Source organism: Lepisosteus oculatus, chromosome 13, assembly GCF_040954835.1.
Source record: "Lepisosteus oculatus isolate fLepOcu1 chromosome 13, fLepOcu1.hap2, whole genome shotgun sequence".
NCBI classification, from domain to species: Eukaryota; Metazoa; Chordata; class Actinopteri; order Semionotiformes; family Lepisosteidae; genus Lepisosteus; species Lepisosteus oculatus.
Window position 1 is genome coordinate 9147186 of NC_090708.1, and position 24555 is coordinate 9171740.

Sequence of the window (24555 nt, forward strand, 5' to 3'; positions counted from 1 at the left end):
AGACTGGGGAGCAATCCATCCCACTGAAGCTCTTTGACCTGCAAAACTGATTGATTACTCTCCACAAACTATTTAACAAGTATCTTCTTTTATCTTATACAGGTCCAATATCAGTGTGATTTTATTGACCTGCGTCAGGATCAGAAATGAAATATCCAATATTACAAACCACCCTTTGCTAGTCTTCATCAGGAATGATTTTTTTTTAAATTGTTTCAGAAGTGCCTTTTTCTTGCATATGTCATAGTAAAAGAACTCATCAAGGTTATGTGAAGCCCTGAGACAGGCAGACGCAAATTTTTAAAAAAAAATCTTTGCAGCCTTACAGTATATTCCACTGTGTCGTTTTGTAATAACTGGTAGTTTCACTTTGATCGTAGGACTGGTTTGTGTGCTGTGTTCATGGAAGAGATCATTGAGGTAAAAACCTGTATCTGAGAGCATAGAGGCTTTGGAGTAACATTAGGGTTAGACTAACAATTGCTCAAACCCTTATTGAATTAGCCAAGATGGGGTGTTGTAGTTGTGCTTCCAATTAGCTCACATAATTAGAATGAACGGGCTATTTATATTTTTTGAAGTAGAGCATATCATGTGACAAAGATTCAGAGTATGTATGTAACTTGTCTTGTTTTTTCAGCTAAGAAAAAAAAATGGAAGAAATACGATTTTGTTGCCAGATTTTTTTCCCTCAGTTTTTGTTTTCACATTCTAGTTCTCAAAAGGAAAGACAAAGGAACAGACAAAGCTTAGTGAACAAGTTGATAGCAGACATGATATGGTTTGCCAGTATGACCTAACCTCTGTGGTAATTGCATGTGTGACAGGAGTTGAAGAATACTTTTAGAAAACTGAAGCACCTAATTTGGGAATACTATAGAAAGGCAGTTTTGCTAGAATCGGGAAAATATCAGTGTTCGAAGTCACTCAGACACATGGATCATGTGAAAGAAGAATGTACTGAATACCGGTTGTTCTATTTGGCTAGCTACAAAGTAATGATTAATACTGAAAATGTTACTTTTTATTCATCAGCTTTTTGTGAAAGTGTCTGACTTGTATACATGGCATCAACAGAAAGTATACATCTCCAACAAGTTTTACAGCAACTTAGGACATAGGACTGCTTTTTGTAATAGTAGCACTGACATTTTGTTGAACAGGTTTGTTCAACAACAGATTACCATCAATAAGGGGTCGTCTGATAATGTCACAAGTTAGAATTATCTGTGCCCACAGTTAAAAGCAGCACAAACTGTACACCTGGTGCACCAGGTTGTGGATAATGGGATTCTTTCCCATTCACCTAGCTGTTACAGTACGTGAGCAGAAAAAGGGTGTGTGTTGTGTGCTGGATTCATGTTACATTGGGACGAAAATGCAGGAAAGGTTAGTCTTAGGTGTCAATGAGTTCCTTTGGACAGGCTTGACATTTGACAGGTTAAAACCCCTCATCACCTGTGCCCAAACCACACCCTCACTAATGAAGTGATGAGTTCTTATACTTGAACGACTGACTGCTGTATATCACAGTTCGTCATGAATGATCAATTGGTCAAAATGCCACAAAAAGCCTTTACTCACTATTTAAAATCCATGTTCTTTGTTGTTCTAAAAATACACTTTACAGGGCCTGGAAATCAGTGTGGATTTGCGAAAATCTGACATTTTCTGAATTGCTTCCACATTCCTGCAATATTCAGCATGGGAAAGTGCTGTAGATGTTTGAACACTGTAAGTGAACGTATTCCTCACTCCCCTTGATAAAGTGATTAATCAACAGCCATTCTGGTGTTAAAGTGCACTGAGTGCTGAAAATGTTGAGGTTTTTCATGCTGACACATGATTTTGTGAGGATTTTGTTCTGTTCAAGCGGACATTTTTTGGCTCAGGAATATTCAATTTAATGTACTTGGAAGACCTGTGCACTGTTGCATCGATCAAAACACCCTATTTATATATAGGTATATCTTAAAAATGCTCTTTTCCAGAAGAAAAGCTACAAATGTTTTATTTGGCAAGGGAGGTCAAGACAATGGGTACCCTGGCCTCTGCAAGCAGAGGGTTTGACTGAGTGTCATGGGTTAAGATGACCGCGAAGTCTGCCGCGGCAGTTTCCATAATTGAAGGCTTGCCCAGTCGAGCTCGATCTGTAATGTACCTTACGCAGTGAAGCACAAGTCATGTTTGTTGTTTCTTTTTCTTGAAGTTCGTGGGGAGCAGTTTTGTGTCGGTCAGACTTGAAGGTTTTGTCGTTTTGCCTCATTAATTTCTGAGAATGTGGGGAGTTGTGGCAGAAGTACAGCCTCTCCTGTCGGATGTAATGTTTGCGAGTGTCAAGTAATCCCAAGTAACTAATTTTAGGTGTGCTTCCTTTCCTCTCCAGGTTGGCCCCAGTGAGACAGCACTATCTCAGCAGCAGGAGGGACTGTCCTCAGGGCTCTGTGCCCTGGGTCTCTAGGTAAGCTGAACTGAACCTTTCTCTTGTATTGGTACTGACCACTGTCCAGGCCATCTGTAATTAGGTGTTTTTCCAGAACATGTTTTTCACTACTTACATTTTGTGTTTCTTCTGTTTTTTGTAATTCCATGAAAGGAAAAAGCTCCTTAGTCCAATTGTAGCGTATTCTTTAACTCCATTGAAATCTATAAATAAAACCTATTAATTCAACACAATAGGCTTAAGTGTAGAACTTCTAAATAGTAAAAAATACCATGACTTGCACGGGGGTCAGCAATTAGTCTGACATAGTATAGTAGTATGTTACATATCCATTTATAAAGAACAGTTAAAATGTCCTAAACCACCTTTAAATTTAAATAAAATACAATATGAAATTTCATGTGAAGAGAAAACTGGAGCAGAGAAGAAGCTTCATGCGAGAAACTGAAAATATTAACTTACGGAACATCAGGAATCTATAAGAAGCTGGTAAAGCTGTCGCTGGATTTCATCCTGCAACGGATTGATTATTCTGTTGCAAGGTCCTGTGCACCCCACAATACTTTGCTCTCTGAGTCTTTGCTCTCCGTTAAGTCTCATAAATCTTTGTATGTCACAGGGCGAAAGGCAACAGACGTGAAATCATTTTCCTTTGCTTTTTTTATCTTTAGTTTACAGCAGTGGGAATCCCACCCCGGTTATAAAAAAAAAAGGGACACCCTCGCTTTTTGTTTTGTTTTCTTTTGTTTTTTTTTAAATATATATACTTAAATTCCACCACAAAAATGCCCGATGCTTTGCCTCCTGCTGTAAATAGAAGGAAGGGTTTGGTCCCAGGGAAAATATCCTATAGAGTTTTTGCCATGCTGATAAGATCAGGGCCAGCGGCGTTGCGCATGGAGCTCAGCGGCCACAGCACACCCTCTCTGCTCCGCTCAGACAGACTGGGCCACATTCACCGCAAGGGAAGACTGCTGGGGGCACATCCTCTGCCTGAGCAGCTCAGCTAACACCCCGCAATTGTTGAAAACCAGCACGCCCTGCCAAAAACTGCCTAACAGTGTGCTAATCCTTCTTTTTTTTTGGGGGGAAGAAAAGGCAGCGCTCGCAGACCTTTAGATTTTAAGAACGTAAAAGATCAGCGAGTTTGGATCTCCCACTGGGAACACATTCAGCAGGGCCAGGAGAAAGCTACTGTAGAACTTTGCTGAAATTCATTTCTCACGCACAGGTCACAGCTCACAGCATTTACACCCTTGTGGCTCAAGCAAGGTAGAGTATAGAAAACCTTTCAATTCATGTGTTTTCTGTTTTGGATGAGGTCATTGTAGGATACAGTCCTCTCAATATAGTATCTTTATATCCAGGGGATTACAGGTTTGTACAAGCCTATCATATATTTGTTTTATAGTATATGTACATTCATTTTCTTTAGTTTTTTATGTAAAAAATGTCAGCTTTTAGAATATGATGATAAAGTGGATTTGATATTTTTCCGCTTTTTGTCAAACTTAATCTTTGCTGATAATTTCTGTTAGAATTGAATTTGCGATAGTTTCAGACTAGATTTTGTCTGATACACTTGATACACTGATACACTTGATGCCTGTTATTTAATTTAGACACTGATTTAGGGGTGCCTGAATTGATATTTAGAACCGTGATTGTTTCATTACTAATTATTTATCGTGAAGCAAATGGGAGACTAGATTTCCCATTTAAACAACTAGAATGGCGAATGGTGACAGACTTTCTGAAAAAAAGTGTGAGTTAATTGGGTGTTTTATATTTACAGTTTATCAGATTTTTTACTGGTAGAAAATTAGATTTACGTGTTTTAAAGTAATCTTAGATTTGCATTGCTAATTAGATATACTGTAAATATGAAAATTATTAGTAGCACTGAATGTCCTTAAGTTATTAATTAATATGTTGTTGAATTCTCACTGGCTGTCAATGATGCTCAGCTTACTGAAAGTTGAACTTCACTAATAACTTCCCTAGCTCATCGTTTGCACTCTGAATGCTAAAATCATAGGTTTTCTAAGTCTTTGCAGATTTGGTTATAAGTAACAATGCTCAAGTGGTAGACACTAAGTTCTCAAATAGGTCTGAACTTCTTATGCATACATTATATATGCAGTGATTGATGCAGTGTTAGGCATTTCACACAAAAAATGTTTGTTTGCTGGGTGTTATAAGAGATATAAATGCAAATACAAATTTTCTGCTGAAGGATCCAGTACCAGTTTCTTTCAGATTGATCCTCTCCTGCTAAACAGGCTCATTATGATAATGTTAGTTCCTAGACAAGGTGTGCACATCGGCATTAAACCTTAATTGACTGCAAAGCTAGGAAAAACCTATTGAGGATGATTCTGACAGTTTCCACCTCCTGTGCATCCTTGCTGTTGATATTAACAAGCTACATAAATCTGCATTGACTGAATTATTGTGCTTGCTGTATCCCACTGCACATATTACAGGTTTCTGAGGAGCACATTTCCGAAAACTATGGCTTATATGGTATAATTTGTTTGTTAGTGTTGTTTATTTTTATGGTCTGTGATTGAAATTAATGGTTAATATAGATGATATATATATGACACTTACTTGGATATTTTAACTTTGTTGACTAACTACAGTGTTATACGTTATATAAACTTTGGATGGATATATAGTTTTTTTTTATCGTTTATAGTTAAAAACGTAATCAAGTAACACTTTCCCAGAAATTGTGTCTCTGAATAGATGTTGAAGTAGGATGTTGAAAATTAGATGGATTGGTCTCTGCATCATGCATATGGAAGGTTAAAGCAGTACCTTCCTCCAAAATTGAACTTCATCCTTAGGGCGAACACTACTCATTGAAACATCACTGCATTGTGAAAGTCCTTTTTTTATTTTACCCACTGTGGTGAATGGAAGGAAGTCTAAACTTGCCTGTCATCAATGCTGCCAGAGTCCACATCCTAAAACAAGTGCGGACAAGTTCATGTTCTCTCTTGCCATGACTGAGTGTTCCTTATAATTAAATTTGCTTAATCAGTTAATTAAATAAAGGTGGGGAGAGCATTCCCCTTGGTTACTGTAATTCTCCCTTTATTATTTTGGTATTTCACACATTATATAAATAGATATATGGCAGCAATGGCTTGCAGAGGAAGTCTTTAAGCTCTGCACACACAGTATTTGTTCTTGCTGTGCTCTGGTGCGGCTGTACTACGCGAGGCCTGCCAGCGAGCGATTATTTGATTTGTCAGGGCTAGCTCTTATTTCTTAAGCCCAGCTGGCATCCGGTGTCCAACAGAGTCATTCTGAGGTCACCTGTTCAGGCCCGGACCACCGGACCTGTTTGAGACTGATATTTCTGTTCACGTGTATGGCCATTGTTAGCAGTTTTTAATTAAATATGTGATGCCGGAGAAACTCTGTGGTAACCTGTGTCCTTAAATGTAACTCCAGAACGCAGTTACTAAATAATCAGCTAGTGCACTGGAACTAACTACATTTTTTTTGTATAGGAAGGACATGTGTTGCAGTTTGACGTGATTGTAAAGTCAGTGAACATATCCGAAGGTCAGGATTGTAGTGTTTAAGGCAGCAATAAGCATCTGCCTTCATCATGTCTGGGGAATCAATTTTTTGCTTTATTAGGTTTGGAGGAGAAAAGAAAATGCCCTTTCTCATTTAATTTCATTTAATTTCCTGTGATGTGTATTGATAGAACTCTTTTTATCCTAAATTTATATGTACACGTAAATAAAACACTTTCATTGAAACCCCCACTGTAGCCCACAATGTTTTATACAACAGTTTTTTGTAGCTCTTTGTAGTACTTGAGACTTCCTGAAGTGTATTGTGGTGTTGTCATTTGCTCTCAAACCAAGTCTTTTCTGCCAAGACTTCCCTGCTGTTCAGATATCATGATTTGTTTTCCTTTGATTATTAAAGAAAGAGGTCTGCGAAGGCAGTACACATACTGTTGCACACACATGCTGCTGCACCTTGTCCTTTAGTCTGTGATGGTCATTGCCTCAGGTTTAAATAGTGAATCTGGTCTTGCAGTTGATGTGTAATAGTTCATGAGTGATAGCTGTCGCCTTCTCAAGAGGATGCTCCGTTGTATGATAATAATTCAGCTGTACACAGTCTTGTAAAGATTAACCTAAATGTCGTTTGATGAATAAAGACGCATTCGGAAGAACAGCAGTAGCTGTGTCCTGTACATGGCTGGTAAGACTTGGTATATTTTCTGTCCTTATACTCTTGTACAGTTGTTTCTATGGAAGCTTATTAGCACCACGGAGAAAAAGAAATCTCATTTATATGAGATAGTATCGCATTGATAAGAGAAAATTATTCCATGTAAACGCAACAGTTAATTTGTAAACAGTGTTGCCTACTATATTAATATATCGCATTATAAATGCAATAATATTTTCCTGTGCAAAGTAGCATTGACTTTAACAACAATAGAATATCGTCACACTCCTCTTTTTGGGGAAAGAAAACAATCTAAAGAAGCACGTGTTCTGTCTTTTGTATAAATGAAGCACAGCACCATGTCAGTAAGCATTCCCAGGTTAAACACATATTGGTTTTGCGGTTTCTGTGACAAGTAGAAATGACACGACTTTCCAAACATATGTACTTTCCAAACGTACTGTACATAAGTTTTTGCCTGCTCTTTAAAGATTGAACGGAATACAGTAAAGATGACTGATTACTGGGGTCGCCGTCTCACCTGTTACCTTTCAGTGTTCGGTATCTTCCAGAAGTACACTTGGACTTGATTTATACCTGGTCGACATTCTTTCCTGGTATCTTTAATCAGAAATTTAAAGTTGAATACTTGAAACAAGCAGGGTGTGTGTAAAGAGCACATTTTATACTTTGTGGCCTTATGTGCAAGTTGCATTTGAAGTTTGCAATGTTGTCTTCTTGTAGTGGAGCCGTGGTGCATAGGTGGGTAACGTCAGGACTGAGCTGGACAATGGAGAAGGAAGACATGAAGATTGTGAACAAGGGCCAGGAGGATGAGATGGTGAGCTGAATATATATGAAGTCCCATGTACACGTTGGGGGGGGTTAGGGGAGTGTGTTCAGAACTTTCTGATTGCTCCCTTGCAGTTCAAAAATCAGTGACACAAAAAGCCAATCAATAGCCTGTAACACAACCCCGCTGAGAAGAATCATAAAAATGTTTTGCTGAGATGTGTAGCTCGTAGGGTCGGACATGGATACTTAATTGTGTAGTGGGGTTGGTAAGATTTGAGCCTCGGTGTTCCCAGGGTGTGTTATGCACGATGCGTCTCGTCCTACAGGAGATTTCTGGGTACACGCTGTGCCGCTGGAAGCTGGCCCTTGTCGGTGTGGGGGTGGTCTGCACAGGGGGATTCCTGCTGCTTCTCCTCTACTGGATGCCGGAGTGGTTTGTGAAGAGCACCTGCACTAGGACTACCATCAGAGAGGCTAAGATGGTGCTGCTGAGATCCACCGTACGTACAGAAAACGGCAGGCACACTTTTCTCACAGTCCCCACGAGCAAAGGCTAAAGAGCTCCCCAGCCATGGGGTGACTGCTGGGGTCTCCTGGCTCTGCTCCAGTGGCTGTACTCCACAACAGAGAGGGTGGAGCAGTGAGAAATTGCTCATCCGTTGAGTTAAAGGAGAAATTTAGGTAGGCCAGATTTTAATAGCCTGGAGTGGAAATTTTCTGGGATACTGGGGTAGCTTCAGTGCCAAGGGATCTTTAACAACTGAGCAGTCAGGACTCCAGAATAGCATCTCAGCCATGGATTGGCTTTGTAGAGCACCTGTCACCATAGTATGTCGTTATAATTGGGATGAAAAAATCCTGGTCCCAAGGGAATAGTAGTAATACTTTCAATAGAAACCTGGCTCTCCTTGAACTGACTTGTTCCAACTGCTCTTAGCTTCTGAGACATGTCAAGACCAGGTTAAAGGTGAAAACGGGTGCTCCTTACTTCTCAAACCGATATAAGGACACGTTCCTCAACATGTTCTTAAATGTACTTATTGGCTTTAATTAGTCCAGGTCTTCATCCAAGGTGAATGAAAAGACGTAGCTTGTAAATTATTAATAGAGCAAAGTTCATAGTGTAAAGTGGTAAAACCAAGAAGACAGTTAATAATTACAGTATATCACACAATACAATAACCCAAACACACTGCGGTATTAAAATACAAGGCTGCAAGATTCCAATCTGTAGCAGAATGCACTTTACAGAAATGAAAATACGCATCAAGCAGTCTATGAGTATACTCTCAATGGAGGGGTGTTATTAAGGAGGGAGTCAGAAATGGATCAGCCCTGATGGTCAGAGAGATGAGAGAAGAACTGAGTAAATGACCACCAGGTGGAGGAGGGTGGTTGAGGTTGAGAGAACAAAACCCATACAGGCTTAGAGGAATGTTAAGACCGGAGTGGTTCTGATTTTCAGGATGAGTTCAGGACGTGGTTTCGAGCGAAGGTGCGAGTCATGCTGGCTCCCGGGAAGTCTCCCTTTGACAGCCTGGATTCCCAAGACAACACAACTCTGGCCAACGGTCACACCCCCCACGCCACAGACAGTCCCTCGAGGGGTTTTGTGAAGAAGTACGCCGAGTACCAGCCTGTGCAGGTAGGAGGTTATATCTGCAGCTCAAGACCGATTTAACAGGCTATGAGTATTGCTTGTGGAACAACATATCCAGCCACGCTGTTGAAGCTGGGTGCCATTGCTCCTTAAACGAAACGCATTGATGAGATCCCTGGGTCAATTAGCGAATGGGTTCCTCTTGTCTGTAACCTTTCTTCTGTTCTTGTTTTAAGTCATAGAAATTAGTGTGTAAAGACTGAAAGGAAAAGGACAGATATAATAAATAACAAATCAGACACCCTTTTCATTCATATTAGCTTCGCCTAAGCTGAGTGTACACTGCAAAAACCGATTTACGATGGCAGGAAAAGAAAATGATTCAAGACATGTAGTAAATAGAATAGAAAATAGATGTACTACACGCCAGCTTAGTAAATTTGAGTTTTTCAGTTTATGCTGTTTTTCGGGATGGCAAAGAGCACTAAAAGTACATATGGAACTTTGAATTCAAATGTAGTGTTGTAAAATGCCTGTGATTAAATTGTGCAGCATAAGCAACGAGTTTCATATTTTAATTCAAGAGTTAACTTTTCAGGATTGTCTTGTAAAATCACACTGAAAATAGTACAGATGCCTTTTCACAACACGGAAGCACCTATTCCCACAACGGAAATAATCTGTTCTCCAATACCACCACACACTCAAACAGGGTCACACAGGAACAGTCTGTCAGCATATTTTAAAAGCAAGCAGTGAATTCAACACTGCAGGCACTGATAGAGGTTCACAGTTGATTTCTTAAGGAGACCCGTTCATTGCAGCATATTTCCTTGACAACAGCCATTCTGTGCCTGATTAGCTTACCGTATTTAAGATGTGAGAATTTCTCTCTTCTTGAGCAGGCTGTTGTATACTGTGGGAGATGAGACCTGTTAATTTTTTTTTCCTGACTTGCTGTAGCACCACACTGCACTAGTTTGGGCACGCAAGTTTTAGCTAGATGTGTGTCATATTTTGTGTGCCGAAGTTTTCATTTTAAAATTGCGTACGATAGTACCTCTGAATGTTTGGTTTAAAGCTCGGCCTTTCCACTTTATATGAAGGAGTTGTTTGTAAACAACAACATCCTGATGTATAAACTTGAGAGGTAATTGTTTAACTCGCTGTTTTGAATTTCCCTTTCAGGTTCGCTATTTCACACTCCACAGCACAACATATTATTGGAATGATATGGTCCAGAATTTTGAAGTACTCAAGTAAGATCTTCCTCATTATTTTTTCTAGAAATGATTTTCAAGTAATTTTTCCAGAATTGTTCTTGTTGTTCACATAATATCATTTTTGGAATTGTCAAGGATAAAGTGATGTGAAATATTTAATTTTTCCTTTAATGAAAATGCCCCATATCCTCTAACGCATTCTCTCTGTGAAACCATTATCTCATTTTTATTATCTCTGTGTTTCCTAAGTCTTATTAGATTTTTAGTATTTTAGTTTTGTTTAATTGGACTGGATAGTAAAAAAAGTGCAATCGCAAGGAGGGTGTTGTTTTTTCCTTGTAGAAATTTAGTGGGATAGATTTAAAGCCCTGCAGCTCTCTATCTGTGTTTGCTGTTTGACTGCCTTCTGTCCTCTCTCTACCACTCACACTGTGCTGTTCTCTTCCAGGGGTCTGGAGGACCTGGAAGTCACCTGCTCCTCCATCCATGATGACCACAGCATGGGGCTGACCAAAGACCAGCAGGAGTACAGGTAAGCTGTGTCCATTGAGATCACCACGTTTATTGCTCACTAGCAGATATAGAGTAAGGGATTTAATAATGTGATTTTGCCTTTTTAAATTTACTTTTCAAATGGGTTAAACTTAATTATAGGCAATTATATTTTGGTATAATGCGTTATTACCAGGGCTCTGCAATTTGGACTACATTGTTTTATGTTGCAATAATAATTCTCCATTTAAACCAATCAAAATAATGCATCTAATTGCATTGCTGGATTAGTGAAACTAATTTTCTGGAAAGCATTTTTTTGTGTTCTGGTAGATTTGCTCAGTGATAAAAATGTGGTGCCTTTTATATTGATGTGGAAGCCGTTTATATTGAAGTTTATATTGAACAGGAGAACTGACCTGATTAAACACAAGACCTGCTACAAATGAAGAACTCAGGAAACACCACCTAGAATGTGCAATATCAGTTAATGTTGTGGTCAGGACATTAGACACAAGTCCAACAAGTGGGAGTTATACTGCATTTTAAAGTGTGTGAGGGATGCAATCAAAAGGACATTGGTATTAAGCTGCTTAAACTTACGCTATCATGTAAGCCACCTATGACAGTTAGGGTACTTGGCATTCTGCTGCAGAGTACCATTCCACATGAGTACATCAGTAAATGCCCTGGCCTTCTGGAAAGTAAAATGGACATTCAGTTCACTTCAGATACTTTACTTGTCTAAATGGGGCCAATTTAACATTTCACCAAATACTGAGGTGTTAAAATAGTTAAAGGTGCGATATTTAGAATGTTTGATGTTGGTTGGACCCATAACTAGGGTCTGGTGGAAGTCATGGGCAAAGCCACCACACCAACCACCCAGGCAAACGTGTAATTGTTCTGCAACCTACTTAACAGTCGTGCGAGAAGTGAGCTGCACAGATGCCACAAAACACTATGATAAAACTGTGAAGTTTTGTAAAAAAGATGACTCATTTCAACGGCCTCGGATCAAACCGAAACGCAAACATTTCCAGAAGCTTCCATCTTTTTGAAGCCAATTTAGTCAACCTGGAGCAAGTGTGTAGTTTGGATCGGGTGGCTCTACTGTCAGGTTCCGACTGAAAATCGGTAACAGAAAACTCCCTCCAACATGCAGGGGCCGACAGCAGTGGAGTGAGTTTGAGCAAGCTTTATATTCTAGCAGAAGGATAATGTCTCAGGCGGAACTGGAAAGGTTAAAAGCAATGTGTTAGCATTGGCCAAAGCCAGTTTTAAATATAGTATATACAGTAAGGCCTCTGTGTACAAATTTCACATTCACAATTGGCTTATTTGCGATTCGTTCTGGTCAAATTAGCTGCGCAACGGACTTCAATTGTGTGATGAATCTAGCTAGTGAGTTGGCTTCGTTTCTGTCCCCTTCCCAAGTGCCCACTACCCGACATCTGCATCTCAGTGTGCTCTTGTCTTTATATTGTAACGAACACTCCAGGTTCTGTGTCGGCAGTGAGGAGGATGAAAGGCTGCGGATGACTTGAACGGTTCACTGACCTTTCTGGTTACAGTGCAGCTTGATAATCACGGAGGCAGAGAGAGAAAGTGCAGGCTGAACACAGAGGAGGGACTGTTGTTTATGTTGTGATTACTGTTGTTTTGTTTACTTGATCATTGTTATTTAAATTAACTTAAAGCAAATGCATTAGTGCATTCATTATCATAAAAGGGAGGGTTACTTATGTCCAAACATACGATATACTATGATACATTATGCGGTGGTATACGGCTATACGGAAATTTGGGATATTCGTGTTGGTTCTCTGCAACCAATCCTTAGAATGTTAAGACCCTGCTCTACTGTAAAATGCTGGAAAGGTGGAAAGGAGAATTTTCTTAACAGGAAACAGCTGAAAGCGTTAAAAGAAAAGGCAGTATAGGTATCACCCAGTGGTATGTAGTATCATCCAGGTGGATGCTGCACATGGGTGGTGGAGGGGAGTCCCCATTACCTGTAAAGTGCTTTGAGTGGAGTGTCCAGAAAAGAGCTATATAAATGTAAGCAATTATTAATTATTACAGTCGGACAAAGTTGAATTATTAAATAATTACATCTCTCAGACAGTGTGTCGTTATGTTCAATTTGTAGTAATAGCATGACTGTTTGAGACGAGTAAAGTAGTTTTAATGGACTGATTGTTAGTAATTCCTCAGTCAGTGGCTGTTTCAGCATCTTTGGGGTGGAGAACTAAAATACAGGTCGCGACACCAAGTTGTGCAGAACGAAAGACTGTAATCATCTCAATGCTGATATAATGTTATTAAAGTTAGTTTTCATAAATAAATTATTTTGACGTTTCTGTTGAAAACAAACTTATTTTATTCCCACGTAAAGACTAATTGAGCTTTCAAGACTAGTACACGTTAAGTTAATTTACATTAGAAAACATGTAAGCCATTTTGATGTCTCCATACTGATGAGATAAAACTAAAGGAAGTACTCTACCTGTTTTTTATTATCAATTTATTTCAGGAGATTGTTTTTTGGAGTGAATGAAATTGCAGTGAAAGTGCCTTCAGTTTTCAAGCTGCTAATTAAAGAGGTAGGCCACTTCATTTTTCAGTAGCAGTGTAAAAATGATTCTGGCGAAGTGTAGGAAGTTGATATTGTCAGATTTCAACTTAAAGCAGTAGATGTTATAGCCAAACAATTGGTCATAAAACAAACCAGGATGTGCTCATCAAAGTCTGAAAGCCATTAATTTGGTATTAAAATGGTTCATATTTTGTATTAATGGTTTGGATGTAATCGACAGCATGGTGATAGAAACATACAGCAGTTTCAAAAGTGAACATGTTTACTTTAGGAAAAATAGCATGTTTAATAGCTTCGGCATTCTTGTCACATAAAACTAAATGTCAGAACATTCAAAACATAAAAACAGAGGCACAGCAATCTTTAAAGGATTGATAGACCTAAGGATTAGCATTTCATGAATGTGGACCATCACATCCTCACATGCTTTTATTGTCTGTTTGCCCTGTCTAGGTCCTGAACCCTTTCTACATCTTCCAACTTTTCAGTGTTATTCTTTGGAGTGCCGATGAATATTACTATTACGCTGGAGCCATTGTCTTCATGTCAGTCATTTCAATAGCTACCTCTTTGTACACCATCAAAAAGGTAAGGGCTAGTCTGGTACACTGATCTTCGGTAAGCCAGTCTAGACCTGCTGTTAGCCATGCTGGCCTTTTAATCCCGTCCATTCACAGGAGCTTAATGGCAGATTGATGCATGGTCTGCTGATTTGGAGGCCTGATTCACCAGAGACATGAAAGGTTTTGAAATCGCATGCCATAGGTGGATCTGGACTTTATGGGCAGTGTGTGCACTTGAATGCCTTTCTACGTTTGGAGTCTGTAGTTCTGTTTTTTTACAGTCCTTTGAAGAAAAAGGTAGTGTGAGTTATTCAGTTCATTTAAAAAATAATCAAAGGATTTACCGATTAACCCATTAAAATTACTCTTAAAATGTCTTAATATTAATGGACAGCACAAGTCAGTATGTGTGATACATTGCTATCAAACATACTGTGAGCCCTTTTTAGAACCTCTCATCAGTCAAGAAGGTAGTGAGACGAATAACTGTTTAAGGTAAAACAAAAGAGTTGAGTCACAGAATCTGGAGATGCTATAATGTGATCACTTAATCCTTGTAGTGTGTACCCTAATAAATGTCAGGTTACGTTACTCTGACACTAAATACACAGAGTTCAGTAAGCTTATAACAGACCTTGAAAATTTGAATTTTTCAGGCAGGCAATTGCCAGTTTGTTTTTCCACAAATACTGTGTTGCATGTGTATACAGGCCTTAACTTCAGATGTATTGATGGGTTGGTAGTTCTGTTAATATTACAATAACTAGTGATTGGTGGTGAATTGTCAGAAGTCTTGAAAACCGCACACACTGAAGGCAGATCTTCAAGTTCATTGTGCAATTCTATATATAAGAGCTGTGGTATGGAACTTAAAGATTAAAATAAATTGTGATTTGAAGACTTGTATGATATATAATTTAATTTATAAAAGAGCACGTCACAAAAGCACTGCACATTTCTGAACATCTTTACCATCTTTAGGCCTGTGTTACAAAACACCAAATTATCTTGTTTCGTGTGTTTCAGTGCTACCCCAATCAATGCGACTCCTGAGCATTATTTGTCCAGGTTGAATAATGCGGTGAAGCTTCTTGAATTGGAAGTGATTTTTTTTTCTCCCTTCAACTTTTGAACTCTTGTATTTTCAGCAATATGTTATGCTGCACGACATGGTGGCAACTCACAGTATTGTGCGCGTTTCTGTCTGCAGGGCCAATAATGGTAAGTTAAATCTGCAAATAAACGAAAGGAACTGTAGCTGTGATTTGTGGTATACTGTAATTTGCTGTTGCAACTGGCAAAGTTGTATATTGCTTTGAGCAATTGCAAAAATAATTCATGGGGTATTCTGATTTCCGTAGCAATTTTATTTTCAACAGTCTCAGCGTTGAGATGAAGTATTGTATTGCAGTATTTGATCAATTACTTGCCAAGGCATGTAGAAGCATCCATGCAGTTTAAGACAGCAGTGAGCTGGACTTGGGGGAAAAAAAAGCTGACGGTAGAGTAATACAATCTGGGCTATCTGGGCCATGTTTTATCTGCAGTTAAATGCAGAATTTGCTTTTGATGTAGACTTTCAGCCTTAGCTGTTGTCTGCTTTTTAGATCTCTTAAGCAAAGGTTCTGAAGTACTGTAGATGGACGTGAAAAATAAAAAACGGGGAACCTGCTACCAGTGCTGCACAGCAAGATGCATTACAAGGCAGCCAGCAGAACAGACCTGCTCTTCCTCTGCCGTTGTCTTCAGGGCTGAGTTGAACACTGACTTTCTGCCAGGGACACCTGGCTGAGATTCTGATCTGCCTGTACCTGCCCTGCAGGTTTTCACACTATGTTGTACTACACTAGAAAGTTTAAGTGGCTATCAATACTAGACAGAAGCTTGTATGAGGCGAAATGACTTTTTTAGCCTGCTCTGACCCTATAAAAACAGATGTGTCGGTTTCACGTCAAACTACATGTGATAAATAAACGAAAGACAATTGCACTAACTGCAGTCTACTCTGCTGTTCAGTGTGTTCGATGCGATTTTTTTAGATCTATGTTGCCTTGCACCCTGTCTTCCGGGATTTGGCTCTGGTTTATTGAAAAAGAATGAGTGCAGGAGAGCAAATATTTCCAATCAGTACAGTAACTGATTGGGTGGAGCAGTGGCTCTGTGGCTAAGGATCTGCGCCTGTGGCTGGAAGGTTGCCGGTTCAAATCCGTTGGGCTCCTGAGCAAGGCCCTTAACCCCAACTGCTCCAGGGGCGCCGTACAATGGCAGACCCTGCGCTCTGATCCCAGGCTTTCTCCCTATCTGTGTGTCTGTGTGTCTTATGGAGAGCAAGCTGGGGTATGCGAAACAATAATTCCTAATGCAAGAAATTGTAAAGGGTTAATAAAATGATGTGGTTATTGTTATTATTATTAACAAAAAAATGCAGCCCATCAAACCTATTTGGAACTAGTCCTGTCTGTAGGGGGAACAACTCCACCGCCCTCCCTGCCTTCTGACAAAGGACAGTGCAGAGTATCAAGTTGGAGCCAGTCAAGCCTAGGCTGCATAGGAAAACCCATACGAGTCTAGTATAGACTACATATAGACAGCTATCACCAACTAGGAGACAAACCCAACGCCCTGGAGCTGTGACACCAACACTGTTACTCCTCTTAGTGAATTTATATTTATACACGTCCAAGCCAAATGTAATTTGTTTTGCTGTTTTAAAAAAAGATTTAAAATGTTGAATATTTACTGTTAAATAATATTTCTTTTAACAGTTTGAATATGAGAGGAAATAAATACGAGTGTTTTGGTGTGTTAAAAATTAGTATGTATTTTAACAAGCTGAGTAGCTCTGAATTCACCATTGTTAAGCATGCCTGTCTGTTGTCAGTTGTGTGTGCCCAGATCTGTACCAGGTCAGTCATTTCTCTTGTGCTGGCTCATGTTGTACAGAGATAGAGGAGGCCCTGTCCACAGACCTGGTTCCTGGCGACATCATGGTGATTCCCTCCAATGGCTCCATCATGCCCTGCGATGCGGTTTTGGTCAGTGGAACGTGTATTGTCAATGAAAGCATGCTCACAGGTACCCCTCGCTGGCTTACATGTTTTTTCTGACTTCTGCCAGGTGGCTGTTAATATAAGCTGGACATTCAAAATAGGAATTTTTTGTTAACCTGGAAATCGGATTGCCTCTGTACTCTTGATTTCCATTTCGTTCATGGTATTATTTCATATTGGGAAAAAAAAGGATAAGAAGAACATGTACCCAAAAGTTAATGAGATTCTGTATTGTTAAATCTGACACATTTATGATATAGGCAATTCCATAGTTTAGTGAATAATGAAGTTCTGAAAGGGGCAGGAGGTTAATGGAGGTCACAGTGTTTGGACAGTTGCCCTTGTAGATATCCTCAGACCACTCTCTCTGCTCAGAGCCCGGCGCTTGTCTCCATCCTCCACAGGGGAAAGTGTGCCGGTCACAAAGACCAACCTTCCCAACCCAGGCAAGGGGGTGAAAGGAGCAGAGGATGACAGCATCTACAGCACAGAGGAGCACAAGAGACACACGCTATTCTGCGGGACAAACGTCATCCAGACCCGCTTTTATTCAGGGGAGCTCGTCAAGGCTGTAGTGGTTAGGACTGGTAAGGGCTATGTGTCGCGCCAGCTCTTGCAGCGTTTTGTTCCAGCAGTATTACTTTGCTGCACGTTTTTTTTCAAATTCAGCGCTGCATTGTGACGTTGCCTTCTGTTAAACTGTGTCTTATGTTACAAGTTTATGCTGTGGAGTAAAGGAGTTTTACTGTAAATAAGTATGCTGTTTTAGAGCATTAGAAGTGAAACAGTGGATAGGTGCTGTGGATTTTTATGTGAAGTGCAGTTTGCGATGCAGAGAGTTGCCATCTCTTTGTTTGTTTTCGTTTGGCAAACGTGTGGTGGCAGTTCACAAAGCTACAGTTTAATTGTCCTATAAGTGTGCGTTATTGAAAGGATGAGCAGTGCTTCACCACTCAAGTGCCCTCAGACAAAGCTGGCTTTCAATGGTCAGAAAAAGAAAAGTGCACACAAATTGCACGCAAAGCCTTTTTTTTTCTGTGAGTGCTATTTGCTTATTTTTGCCCTGTGATCCCTCAGGCTTTAACACTGCAAAAGGGCAGTTGGTGCGCTCAATCCTGTACCCAAAGCCAACCGATTTTAAGCTGTACCGCGACGCCTACCTCTTCCTGCTGTGCCTGGTTGGTGTGGCTGGAATCGGCTTCATCTACTCCATCGTCCTCAGCATCATGCACAAGGTAGCAAGCACCCTTTTGACTATGGCTGAAGCATGGGGTTTCTAAAACATCTTACAGCCTTGATAGCATTATCATGTTTGTTGGTTTTCTCAAGGATCTTAAAACTCACTAGAATATTTTAATTCAATCCCAAACTAAAACATATTGCTGAGAGTATTTTAACGTGTCTTAATTTGACAGCACGTGTCAAGTTTTAAATTGCACCGTTCTTGTATATGGTGGAGTAGCAGGTGGCACCACTGTTGCAGGTGCAGTTTCACCTGTATAAAGGAAACAATACTCAGTCCTATTTGTTTGTAGTTTTTTGCTCTTCCCCTCACAGTTTAATATTGGTCACAATTGTATTAATTGCACATTGCAAAAGAGAAGATGGATCGTAAAGAAAAACAGAAGATCTGGGACCCACATCAACACTCAATTACGAATATCTGTAATGTTTTCTGTCCTTCAGGTTCCAGCCAAATACATCATCATCGAGTCCCTGGACATCATCACCATCACTGTGCCCCCCGCCCTTCCGGCTGCCATGACTGCTGGGATTGTCTATGCCCAGCGCCGCCTCAAGCACATTGGCATCTTCTGCATCAGCCCCCAGAGGATCAACATCTGTGGGCAGCTGAATCTCGTCTGCTTCGACAAGGTCTGCAGGCACCACGCCCGCTTGCCCGCCGATCGCCTGCATACTCATGCTGCTGGCCTATAAAGGCCGCCGTACCTCACTCAGGCTGGGGCTGAAGGAATCCAGTAGTGAATGAAGAGGGTCTGCTTCTCTGTTTTAAAGAGCTGTGTTTTTTTGGGGGGGACGAAACGCAGTTCTTCCTGATGTAAATATGAATGCAGATATAAAAGTAGTCAGTTATTACTTCTGAGAAAGAACTATGTTTTCCAAAATCCTAAAGATTTGTTGTATTTTATGTTCTGTTAATTAGCCGGGAAGATTTACCTTTTGATTCTTCTGTCTTGCCCTGAGTTTGTAGACTTTTTGCAGAAGAACTTGAAAGTATGTTTTCCTTCTCTGCACAGACCGGCACACTAACTGAAGATGGATTAGATCTCTGGGGCATCCAAAGGGTGGAGAGTGGAAGGTATAACAGCCTTTGTACACATACAGTTCACTTCTTTGCTGCTTAGTTTATATGATACACACAGATGTGTGTCAGTACATAATGTATGTGTAGCCGCAGCTGTGGGCATAATGATAGGAAATCACTTAAGGCACTTAAAAACTTTTGAGGTTTATTACATATCCAGGTCTTCCCAGTGCGTTCTCATTTGGTTTTAATCCTAAATTAAATGCTCTTATTTGGACAATAAAATTACACTTATTTGGGCACTGAGTTTGATTCCTGTGAATCCATTTTGAATGGTAATAACATAAAGTCTGTTTATGGAGCAGAGAACTGATGCACAAAAAGCATTTTATGTGTAGGGATAGAATAAACTATGGTTCAGTGTGTTCAGTCAGATCTTCTTTATCAGAAATTTATCAGAAATGCTGCTTTTTGTTTAAAATGATTGTAAACTGTCTCTTACATGTACAGTATGACAACCATAAACAGTCTCTGTGCACTGTATCCCCTTGACTAAACTCTCCTCTGTGGCCTCACCTTTAGGTTTCTCTTGTCCGAAGAAAATGCCTACAAGGAAGCTCTGGTCAAGTCTCACTTTGTGGCCTGCATGGCGACCTGTCACTCCCTCACCAAGATCGAGGGAGTGCTCTCCGGAGATCCACTCGACCTCAAGATGTTTGAGGCAACTGGTTGGGTGAGCTGAGATTGTGTTCATGCGGCGAGCATGTCTGTACTGGCTGCATTTGTGTTTTCTTAACCGGTACTTCAGTTCAAAGAAGCGAGGGAGTGGGAGTCTATGCTGGCAAGCAACAGGAGCAAGGCAGAGTACAGCCTGGATGGGACTCCACTCCACACTGCCACAAACTGATTAACCTGTCAGCATGCCTTTGGACTGTGGGAAGAAACTAGAGCACCCAGAGGAAAGCCAGGAGAGCACAGGGATAAAACATACGCACTCCACACAGATAGAACCCCAGGTCCGGAGTTGAACGGGGGTCGGCAATTCTAAGCACTGTCCAACTTACTCCGAATCCTCTCTTCCCAATCCAGATTCTGGAGGAAGCCACAGAAGAGGAGACAGCGCTGCACAACCGCATCATGCCCACTGTCGTTCGGCCACCTAAGCAGCTGCTTCCTGAGCCTCTGGTTTCCACAGAGCAGGATATGGTATGCTTAACACACGCCTGTTCACGAACCACATTCTTGGCAAACATGCCAGAATTCACTGTGCACCAAATTCGCTTTTGCAGCCAAAGTACATTTCACAGATAGCCGTTAAATATGGCCTGAGGTCTTAGTTTGCAAAAACTAAGAAAGAGCACCTCCCTGTCTTGAATATTCTACATTTTGCCCTCAGGTTAGTTCACATTGTTTCTTGGCACAGGATTACCAGCTGACATAGCTGTGCTTTTCCTTCACATATTCATGCTGCCCCCTTGTGTATGAAAGACAATTTAGGACGTGATCAAAATACAGCAGACTCATCAGACATAGAAAAATCACACCGTAATCATATGAGTGTTCCCTTTTTCTTCTCTGTACATCATCTTTTATCCGTCTTTATTTTACTTTTTACTGTTCGCTACAATCCAGAAATTGGATTGACGGATTTGAGCCTTTTCTAACAAGTGTTTTTTTTTTTACATTGTACTGTATTTAACCCAATTTTTACTACTTTGTCTTACAGGAACTGTATGAACTTCCAGTAAGTTGTTTTATTATTCCCTTTTTTCTTTTTCCGTAACTTCTTCCCTGAATGAGAATTGCTAAGAGAGCTGCGTCTCGTCTCCCCCTCCTCTTGCAGCCCTCCTATGAAATTGGAATTGTGCGCCAGTTCCCCTTCTCCTCGGCCCTGCAGAGGATGAGCGTGGTGGTCAGGCTCTTGGGCGAGAAACGAATGGACGCCTATCTGAAGGGGGCCCCTGAGGTCATTGCTAGCCTTTGCAAAATGGAAACCGGTACGAGGTCGCGGTCTTTGTTCTCTCTGTGAAGCCTTGAGGCTTGTTTTTGGCTACAAATGCAGGAATATAGAGAACGATTTCTGTTAAGCAACTCAAGGCTGTACTACGAGTTCTTTTTCTTGTGGTATTGTTGCTCAGTTGATGTGTACAGTTCACATTAGTGGAGTTCAGTTGACAGGTTTTGATTAGTCTTCAGCCTTATGATCAGAAGATTCCACATTGTTTTACCCGTCTTCATGGAACAAGTTCATTCACTTCTTCCAGCATGTACGTTTTATGTATTATTACTTGTTCCTACACACGGAAAAAACAACACATGCACATGTGATTACAGTTTTTTTGTAAATTCCCTTGCAGTGCCCGAGAACTTTTCTGACGTTCTGGAGGGCTATACCAAGCAGGGGTTCCGTGTGATTGCCCTGGCTCACCGAAAGCTTGAGTCCAAACTCACATGGCACAAAGTGCAGAACATCAACAGGTACAGTACATTAAACCCTTTGTTTGTTGTGAAGCTGCTTGTGGGCATTAAAAATATAGACTCCAACCACTTGTAAGGAAAAGTGTTCAAACATTTGTTTAGAAAACTAAACTATTATTTTTGTTTTCCTTTTTCTTGTATTTTCAAGATATAGTTGGATAATTTGATACATTGTTTTTGTGTCATACAATATCACACCCTTTTGCATAGTTCACTTATTCCTCGGTACTTAAGATGTTTTTTTTTGTATTTCAACCTTAGACTTAACTTCTTCCTGGGAAGCTGGGAAAATTTCTGCAGGATTTATTTGTTGCTTCTATATTTTCTTTTTTTCGCGAGTGTAGATATATATTTTTTATTCTTCTGCCTTTCTCAGGGATGCCATTGAAGTGAATATGGAGTTCCTGGGGATGATCGTTATGCAGAATAAACTGAAAACTGAGACTCCAGGCGTTCTGGAAGACCTTCGCAGTGCTAACATACGCACTGTAATGGTCACAGGTGAGGAATCCTTTGCAAAAACTGCTGTACACCCAGTCCTCCTTATTCATGTGGGGAATAGTAACTGAACTGCCCATGGATAATGGGAAAAATCCATACACTGAGATAAAGAGATACCCATTGATATACTAAATAGTTACCCCATATAAATCAACATAAATGCGCCAGCTAACAAAAGTTGAACCTGATGGTGATAATGGGGAAGTTGATGATGACATTTTGGAGGTAGTATTTCATTTCAGCAGTTCACAGCTTGCACTGGTCATTTGAAGGTCAGATCTGGACATCTGACTAAATATTGAACAATTAATCACACTTTTTATGTCATGTTATTTAGCCATCTTTAATTGTAGGCAAAACAAATCTGTGTACCAACAAAAATATCAGAAATAAATTTTAAAATAAGAGAAATAAAATGTTATCTTTGGTTTAGAGATAAATGTAACGTTTTATTGGCAGAGACTGATATCAGATTGCTGTAGAGAGAAGCTTGTTAGATATTTGACATTGGCTATGTTCTTTCTAAGCGATATAAATGAAGAGATGGGTCTAACTTGTGTAAATGATTTAATAAAAAAAATATTGCTAGTTAATTTACTTCATCTTTGAAAATGTAAAATTATGCAAAATATTATCTTTCACGCCCTATTATACATTTTGTCATTTAAATTGTGTATTGTGTCTTACAGTGCTACCATTTATTATTGGTAACAGGAGTAGTTGAAAGTGGTATTAATTGACAAAACTGGAATAGAGTAGGGAAAGAAACTAGAAATCCTTCAAACTGATTTTTCTCAACCATGCTAACCTTAGCACACTCATCTTCAACTTTAGTTGTTGAAAACATTGCAGTGTATCTCTGGCTTTACTACATTTTTAAAGCCTCAATGTCCTTTCGGGGATTACCGCAGTTGGCAAATTGATTAAAACAGGTTGGTTTCTGTGGAGAACGTCGTCTCTCCCTGTCCCCAAAACAGTCATTTCTAGCTGGCAAATGCAGATCAGCTAATATCGCTGTTAATTATTAATCGACTCTGCTTGTTGGGTCCAGCTGTGTTACAAAATCCTGTTTCCGCAGGTGACAACATGCTGACTGCTATATCAGTGGCACGTGACTGTGGGATGATCCTGCCACAGGACCGCGTCATCATTGCGGATGCACTACCTCCAAAAGATGGCCAGGCGGCCAAGATTAACTGGCACTATGCAGACTTCCCCACCAAGCTTGCCAGTGCACCAGCTGCCCACCCAGATGTGAGTGTCTACCGACTGCCAGCCAGCCTGTTGTACCTTCTACTGGTGGGGGGCTGGATGACACCAGCATCAGAAATACTCTAATGACAGTTCTCAGTGCATCTCTCTCTGCTCATAATTGAGCAATTGTCACCGACCGCGTAGGAACCAGTGATACACCCAGTGTACGAAAACGTGAATCTTGTATAAAATTTAAATGTACAGTTCTGAATTGTGAAAGTACATGGTACATTAAACTGGAATGCAGAAATTGAAATATTAGCTTTTGAGAACTGTAAATGTAAAGTGTTGTTGAAGATTCTGACATTGAAAGGTAACTTGAAATAGTGAAGAATGGATGTTAGATAGTATATACATAAGCACAGTCTTTGTTCAGTTTCAGATTTACAGGTCCACAGCATTAAAAACATGTATATACAGCTTTTGTTACAAGAGTAGTTATGGCTACTAGTTCCTTCTCAATCTGTACGTGATTGCTGTTGCATAGTTGTGCTTTCGGACCAGATAAACCTGCTTGTGAAACTTGCAGGAGATTCAGATAAAACTGGATGATGGCAGCCCTGAGGACGAGCTCAACCATGTGGAACATTATCACTTTGCCATGAGTGGGAAGTCCTTCGCTGTAATAACAGAGCACTTTCAAGACCTCCTCCAGAAGGTGGGCCTTGTTCACTTTCCCACAGGTCTCCGCTAAGAATACTAGAATATTAGAATACTAATACACCTTTCAAACTTCATTTTATCACCTATACACATTGCCCTACTTCAACATTAACTTGGAGTGACAGTGTTCTAAGTACTTTTGCTTTGGACTTACTGTATGTCGTATTTTTTATTTGAAGAACAAAACTTACATTTCACAGTGAGTGGTGAATTCGATTCAGATTTTTTAAAAGAATGTGGCTGTGGCTCCAGATGTCGGAGCCCGATTCTCTTGTGAAGTCCTGACTTCAGTGAATCCCTGACCTTAAACTTTAGTAAAACGTGAACTTGCTGCTAATCCCTATCACCTTGCTTTGAGACAGGCCTCTCTATCCAAAGTATGACCTGACTGGATTTTTGTTTTTCAACAGTTTATCAATAAG

General features: G+C 40.1%; 1 protein-coding gene across 3 annotated transcripts in view; it reads left to right on the forward strand.

Moving 5' to 3' along the window:
• The window catches only part of atp13a3 (ATPase 13A3), a 53832-nt gene that overhangs the window by 18680 nt on the left and 10597 nt on the right, over positions 1-24555 (forward strand). For 2 of the 3 annotated variants that reach the window (XM_006637726.3, XM_015361261.2), the window contains exons 2-23: positions 2387-2461; positions 7394-7490; positions 7771-7944; positions 8910-9089; positions 10233-10303; positions 10716-10799; positions 13296-13365; positions 13812-13946; positions 15070-15142; positions 16865-16996; positions 17376-17558; positions 18049-18206; positions 18658-18846; positions 19230-19291; positions 19820-19970; positions 20327-20443; positions 20964-20981; positions 21081-21234; positions 21595-21715; positions 22092-22216; positions 23295-23470; positions 24000-24128. In XM_006637726.3, coding sequence (XP_006637789.1) covers positions 7440-7490; positions 7771-7944; positions 8910-9089; positions 10233-10303; positions 10716-10799; positions 13296-13365; positions 13812-13946; positions 15070-15142; positions 16865-16996; positions 17376-17558; positions 18049-18206; positions 18658-18846; positions 19230-19291; positions 19820-19970; positions 20327-20443; positions 20964-20981; positions 21081-21234; positions 21595-21715; positions 22092-22216; positions 23295-23470; positions 24000-24128 — 2553 coding nt within the window. In that variant the 5' untranslated portion in view covers positions 2387-2461; positions 7394-7439. Of the gene's footprint in view, positions 1-1910; positions 1965-2386; positions 2462-7393; positions 7491-7770; positions 7945-8909; positions 9090-10232; positions 10304-10715; positions 10800-13295; positions 13366-13811; positions 13947-15069; positions 15143-16864; positions 16997-17375; positions 17559-18048; positions 18207-18657; positions 18847-19229; positions 19292-19819; positions 19971-20326; positions 20444-20963; positions 20982-21080; positions 21235-21594; positions 21716-22091; positions 22217-23294; positions 23471-23999; positions 24129-24555 lie in introns of those variants that run through there. The other variant, XM_015361258.2, reaches the window with a different exon arrangement.